Source organism: Schistocerca cancellata, chromosome 6 (genome assembly GCF_023864275.1).
Source record: "Schistocerca cancellata isolate TAMUIC-IGC-003103 chromosome 6, iqSchCanc2.1, whole genome shotgun sequence".
In the NCBI taxonomy this organism is placed as follows: domain Eukaryota; kingdom Metazoa; phylum Arthropoda; class Insecta; order Orthoptera; family Acrididae; genus Schistocerca; species Schistocerca cancellata.
The window spans coordinates 433,338,388-433,345,621 of record NC_064631.1 but is presented as its reverse complement, the minus strand read 5'-3'; the positions used below and the strand labels follow the sequence as shown (position 1 = coordinate 433,345,621).

General features: G+C 45.1%; 1 protein-coding gene across 1 annotated transcript; it reads right to left on the bottom strand.

Moving 5' to 3' along the window:
• Positions 1–227: 227 nt before the first annotated feature.
• LOC126088369 (trypsin delta-like) lies at positions 228–5,546 on the bottom strand. The gene is made up of 2 exons (XM_049906507.1): positions 5,374–5,546; positions 228–847 (listed from the first exon to the last, which is right to left on the bottom strand). The coding sequence occupies exons 1-2, from the start codon at positions 5,544–5,546 to the stop codon at positions 244–246; spliced, it is 777 nt and encodes a 258-aa protein (XP_049762464.1). The 3' UTR covers positions 228–243.
• Between the last annotated feature and the right edge of the window lie 1,688 nt (positions 5,547–7,234).

Here is a 7,234-nt window from a genome sequence, read left to right as displayed (position 1 = left end):
AATCAGTATAGAATCGTATAGATATTTTGAATATTGCAGATATGGACCATGTTTATCAAACAAGGAATGTGAAAAGGAAGCAGATGATTCATAGACTGCTGTTTTTTGTAGTACTGCGTGAGCTATGTTTGTGTAAGAGAACAGGATGGTGCAGGGAATGTTTTATTGCTGTGATACTGAGCTGGTTCTGTTTGAGAAAAGTACAACGTGATGGTTTGGTGAAAGTGTTTATTTATTGTTTCGTCACACGCCGGTAGCAGACTGGATCCAAGAGCGGAGATTGGCGACGTTGGCGTAGACCCCTGGATAATCGGCCAGACCGCATCCAGTGCCGAACGAGACGATGCCGACCTGCGTGGAGCCTGACACCAGAGGTCCGCCGCTGTCTCCCTGGCAGGCGTCCTTGCCTCCGCCCGTGACGCCGGCGCAGATCATGCGGGAGGTGATGCTGCCGTAAGCGGCGTTGCACGTGTTGCGGTCTATGATCTGGACTGTGACGGCCTGCAGGTTAGACGAGTAGCCGCCGGAACTCACCACTCCGAATCCGGAGACGGTGACGGAGGTTCCCGCCGAGGGCTCCGACGACGTCAGGGAGACGGCCTGCACGTTGGAGCCGAAGCTGAATGCGTTGGACACCTGCAGCACGCAGATGTCGTAGTCGACGGTGGCCGAGTTGTAGCTGGAGTGCGACTGCCCGCCCGACACGGAGTGTACGCTGCCGCCGCTGCCCCTGGTCGAGGTGCCGGCTCGCAGTTGGAGGCTGGTCAGCGACACGCCCTCCACACAGTGGGCCGCCGACAGCGCCCAGTTGCTGCTGATGATGGACGCTCCGCACGGGGAGCCGTTCCTGAGTGAAAGCAAGCGCCAGTTACCTCTGGTCCCTCATAAGGTACGTTGGGTGCTATCTGGTTGATGCGTAAGTTCGAAGCGTTTTGGTTTTGCATGTTCGTAATCCGGTTGATGTGTGTTTGGTTATCGACTGTCATTTTTTATTTGTAACACACTGTTGTAATTTACAGTTGCTATTTGAGTTCATATATTGTTATTTTGTCGTTTTGTGATATTGAGTGCAGCAATGGAGGCTAGACAATGGAGTGCGAAGAAATCGGAACATTCCTGACATGTTTTTCTGTTTGAGATCAGTTGTATGTGTTTAATTAATAAATGTTTTGAGTTGTCATTTTGCACTTTAATAACACAGCCCTTGCTCTCTGTAAAACAGTACCTCCACTATGAAACCGAGGATTAACCGTTGTTACTTAACCAATGTGTACTTCATAATTTACACTACTGGCCATTAAAATTGCTACACCAAGAAGAAATGCAGATGAGAAACGGTTATTCATTGGACAAATATATTATACTAGAACTGACATGTGTTTACATTTTCACGCAATTTGGGTGCATAGATCCTGAGAAATCAGTACCCAGAACAACCACCTCTGGCCGTAATAACGGCCTTAATACGCCTGGGCATTGAGTCAAACAGAGCTTGGATGGCGTGTACAGGTACAGCAGCCCATGCAACTTCAACACGATACCACAGTTCATCAAGAGTAGTGACTGGCGTATTGTGGCGAGCCAGTTGCTCGGCCGCCATTGACCAGACGTTTTCAATTGGTGAGAGATCTGGAGAATGTGCTGGCCAGGACAGCAGTCGAACATTTTCTGTATCCAGAAAGGCCCGTACAGGACCTGCAAATGCGGTCGTGCATGATCCTGCTGAAATGTAGGGATTCGCAGGGATCGAATGAAGGGTAGAGCCAGGGGTTCTAACACATCTGAAATGTAACGCCCACTGTTCAAAGTGCCGTCAATGCAAACAAGAGGTGACCGAGACGTGTAACCAATGGCACCCCATACCATCATGCTTGGTGATACGCCAGTATGGCGATGACGAATAAACGCTTCCAATGTGAGTTCACCGTGATGTCGTCAAACACGGATGCGACCTCGTGATGCTGTAAACAGAACATGTATTCATCCGAAAAAATGACGTTTTGTCATTCGTGCACCCAGGTACGTCGTTGAGTACACCATCGAAGGCGCTCCTGTCTGTGATGCGGCATCAAGGGTAACCGCAGCCGTAGTCTCCGAGCCGATAGTTCATGCTGCTGCAAACGTTGTCGAACTGTTCGTACAGGTGGTTGTTGTCTTGCAGACGTCCCCATCTGTTGACTCAGGGATCGAGACGTGGCTACACGATCCGTTACAGCCATGCGGATAAGATGCCTGTCATCTCAACTGCTAGTGATAGAGGCCGTTGGGAACCAGCACGGCGTTCCGTATTACCCTCCTGAACCCATCGATTCCATATTATGCTAACAGTCATTGGATATCGACCAATGCAAGCAGCAACGTCGCGATACGATAAACCGCAACCGCGATAGGCTACAATCCGACCTTTATCAAAGTCGGAAACGTGATGGTACGCATTTCTCCTCCTTACACGAGGCATCACAACAACGTTTAACCACGCAACGCCGGTCAACTGCTGTTTGTGTATGAGAAATCGGTTAGAAACTTTCCCCATGTCAGTTTCCCCATGTCAGCACGTTTAGGTGTCGCCACCGGCGCCAACCTCGTGTTAATGCTCTGAAAAGCTAATGATTTGAATATCACAGCATCTTCTTCCTGTCGGTTAAATTTCGCGTCTGTAGCACGTCATCTTCGTGATGTAGCAATTTTAATGGCTGGTAGTTATTTCGTACTTTCGTTTGGGACGTTTTCAGTTAATTGATCTCTTCGTGAAGAAATGATTTTCTAATAAATTTATGAACGTGGTGTTTAACGACAGAAGTAGGGGACATATTTCGTCTTTCAGTCTGGCACCTTTTACTTGCGTTGGGGGCGCAACGCGTCAAGAGACTAGCAGTCAGATGCGGACAGTCGCAGTTAAGCCAATGACGCAGGGCAGTCTAAGGCTGGTGCACACAACAAGCGGCTGATTTTGCGCACTGAAGAACTGTATAGTGGTGAATGCAAAAGTCGACTTGGTGCGTTCCCAGCAGTAAATAATGTCACGGATGTAACTGATTCGAATGCAAGAGGTTTTACAGTCTGAATCTATGTCGTATTGGGTAACACCGCAAGTGTAACAAGCATAGTGGCCAAGTAATAAGGCGAGCAGCAACTACGTATTTAATATGAGACGTGAAGACACCACAACGAGATGATGATTTCTCACTGTTCACACGACTGTTCTTTACTTAAAAAAGCAAGGACAATATTCTTTTCTACTTATATTTGTCAATGGAGGATCATTTATGCTAGGAAAGTTGATATTAATTATTTCCTGACAGTATAATTCCAATAACGTGTCTTAGCATTACTGAAACTTACCATTTCCTTCCTCCATTGCCTTTTCGCAAAGTCATCCTGATAATCAAAGGGGAATTATAGACAATATAAATGTTTGTACAGCAATTCTAATGTTACGTACTGTGATAGAAATAGAAATGTAATTTATTTTATTACTGTTAATTGAATGGTTTTGATTCTGTAAATTAAGCAACAGAGCCACAGTTCAAAGATAAAAATAAGTTTTGCTCATTTATCGGAGTGTTTGCTTTGCCCTAGTTCGTGGTTAATCTGATTGTCAGGATTTTACATACTAAACAAAAAAAAGGAGCAAAGTTAACAATTTTTATCATTTCTTTTCGAATAATTCAGTAACGTTGTGTCCAAAAGAAAGAAAACAAAGCATTTTTCATTAAAATCATGTAGTTAAAGTTACAGAAAACTGTTTCAGTGTCTAGTTGCCGTGACATGAACAGTTCCTTATGTAGAGCTAATGAACGTGTAGCATTACATCAATGGAATTTCATCACCCGTATGTAGATGCGCAACTCGATAGGCGGAAGTTAAAGACTCATTCACAAAAGCATTCGCGTTGCAGTTTGATTCCTGATGAAACATAAAATTTTAAATTAATATTTAAAAACAAAGCAAAAATCTAAATCGACATATTTAACATATTGCAACACCAAACGCAATGGTCTGAATCATCACAAAATTCTAATATGCGTTGAAAAATGTCGTCCAGTAAGGAGTGCTTGTGATCTTCTGCAGCTGGATCAGCGTGTGACGAGACCAAATAGGTAACGTCATCGGTTTCGTACTCATTCACCCCCCCCCCCCCCCGCCCCCTCCTCATCCCTTACGAAGAGAACCAGTGTATCCAGTCTGTCTGCGAATAGGGTAAATCTGTGTGAAAGTTTACGTAGCGTATATCTGAGACGAAACATGGGAACCAGCAAGGTATTCACCAAGTGGGGTGTAGGAGACCGTTAGGACCCACAACCAGGCTCGACGGCACCCGGACTCTACGTCGCTAATTCGTCGGGCGGATTTGATCCGTGGCCCGCATATCGCTCTGTCTCGGAAGTGGTCGCTTTAAAACGCGCAGCTACATCGTCGGGTTTTGTTATGTTTATGGTACCAAATAAAACTGCGTTCAGAAACGGCTGAATATGTGCCTACTTAGACTCTTCAGTCGTAGCTCCAATTCTTTACAGGATATCTTCAATTCACAACAAACACTACTGTTAACTGGGACGCTCCACTTATTTGGTAGAATGCTGAGAAAATGGAGTCAGTCTACAAAGGAGATTGCTTGCGAAACAGTCATGCGGTCTACCCTAGAATATCGTTCAACTGTGTGGATCCATACGAGACAGGAATATCACGAGATACTGAACGTATATAAACAAGAACAACACGAATGTTCAGAAGATTGTTTGATTCACGTAAGAGCGTGAAGGAAATAGGAAAAAAAAAGGTGAAATGGTAGGCACTTGCAGTTAGACGGCTAATGTCGAGTGAAAGCCTGCTTTCAAAGTTTCAAGAACAACTTTGGGGATATCTAGGAACGTGATATAGCTCCTTAAGTATCGCGAAGATCAGAGTAGACAAGTACAGCACCCACGGAGAAATTGAAGTATTCTCTCCTCGCTCCGTACGCGAGTAGAACAGGAAGGAGCCCTAATGTATGATACCCTGTAAACTGATCTCTTCTAAGTACTTCATAGTATTTTGTACAAGTCAATGTATGGTGCCAGTGCAACCGCGTAAAGGAGAAGAAGTCCACTCAACAACGGCATCACTAGAGTAACCTTGAAACAGCCAATCAACCGCTCGAGTTTCAAGACAGTCGGCGATGTGCGAAACACAAACCAGACTGATATCCTCGTGTGACAAGGATCGCAGCAACCAGCGGATTTATTCGGGTTAACTGTGCCACTAAAAGTGGTAGGGTTGTTTCATCGTCATCTGACAGTACTGGCGATGTGCGAGCAGCGAAGCGTCAGTATAAACGTAGCCTAATAAACGTGCGCAACGGGTAACAATGTGTCAGAATATTGTGATGCTTACGCCTCATAGTAGAGCTGCCAGGGGTACTGCGAGATGCTGGCCGCAGACCCACCCACGATTCTGCCCGAGAGGCGGGGTCGCCACAGCTTGGGGACCTTCCTGGGACGGACAAGGCCGGCCTGGCAGAACGCCAAAGCCAGCAGCAGCAGCAGCAGACAGCTACACCTCTGCATATCGGGAGTGGGGCGGCTGCACACTGGGAGGTGTCTCACACAGCTTATAAAGCCACCACGCCCGCCGAGGTCATCCTGCCACTTGCTGTTATCTCTCCCTGCCACTTCAGACAAGTTAGAAGGTGTTTGTCTGGTTGTCTTACTGCGTCATTGCTCCTAGCGATGATGTAACAGTTACAAGAAGACGGCTTGTCCTTCTACACTGAGACCATAACAGAAGAGATAGATTGCATTTCTCCGGAAATTCTGATACAATTCAGAAAGTTGCAACAAAACGATTGTTCAATATAGTGTTTATACTGTTCATGGAACACACGTCGCCAGATTGGGTTAATACCACTGACAAGAAAACGTCACGAATTGACCTTTTATTTTAAGGAGAAAAGGCACATATACTAGATATCTGCCCTAGCCGTCGATTCCGCACAGAAATTTGGATCATAGTTCTGATGGTACACAATTACGACCTCCTACCCCAATGCCCTAATGCAGCCATCTAACGCCCGAGCGCGATGTGCTCTTTAGCAGGTTGACAGCAACATCCCTCCTATTTGCGGAATACGGAAGGGGCCAAGGGAGAGGGGCGGGGGTTGTATCTGCCCAATGTGTTTGTTCGAGAACATGCGTTATTTTAAGCGAAAAATAGTAATATGAATAAGAAATATGTCAACCTCACACACATGTGGTGAGGTGGCTAAGTCATAGGGTACCTCACAATACCAAATCGGACCACCTTTTGCCCGACCTAGTGCAGCAATTTGGAGGTCGCCTGGAGAAATATTGAGCCACACTGCCTCTTTAGCAGTCCATAATTGCGAAAATAATGCAGGTTCAGGATCTTGTGTCCAAACTGATCTCTCACCTATGTCCCACAAATGTTCGATGGGACTCACGTCGGGCGATCTGTGTGGCCAAATCATTCGGTATAATTGTCTAGAATGTTCTGCAAACCAATCGTGAGCAATTGCGCTCCGGTGAAATGATATGTTGCTCTCCGCAACAGATATGTCATTTGCTCTTTCTTTACCAGCGTAGACTTTGAATGACCAAGTATAATCTCCACTAACAAGAAGTTTGAAAACGTTAGCTCCATATTTGTTAAGGATGTATTTTCCAAAGTAAATACGCCCACGAAATGGTTCGTTGCTTTCGTCTACGCAGACCACGTCTTCTGAATTTCTTCCCCAGAAAAGCCAAAAATTGTGAGATTATGAAGAGCCTGTCTTCTGGATGTCTTTCTGGTTCATTATTTGATAACTGCAACATCAAAAGTAGCAAATCAAATCCGTTACGTCTCATTACTTTTGGAATCCTATTTTCACAATTTTATTTGGGGAGTGGTAGTGGCTCAATTTGGGAAATTGAGTAAGTCCCTGCCAAAGAATGATTCCCAAAAACTTGTGGTTTTTGTCAGTATTTTAACAACCATCTTTATAACCTTTGATTTGGAGTTTCGGTTGCAGCATTGTTCTGTGTTGCAGACCTATTGGTCTCTTCAACTGATAACAATATTACTAAATCTTACTTCTTATTTCGGACACTTCATAGTGTCCGAAATAAGAAGTAAGATTTTGTGCTTGAAGTTTTGGACTACATCTGGATGAATATCAGTGACTGGAGACGAGAAAGTAGAAACGTAATAAATAGGGTCAGAGTCAGTTTATGGTGTATTTCGTTCCTCACCTTCA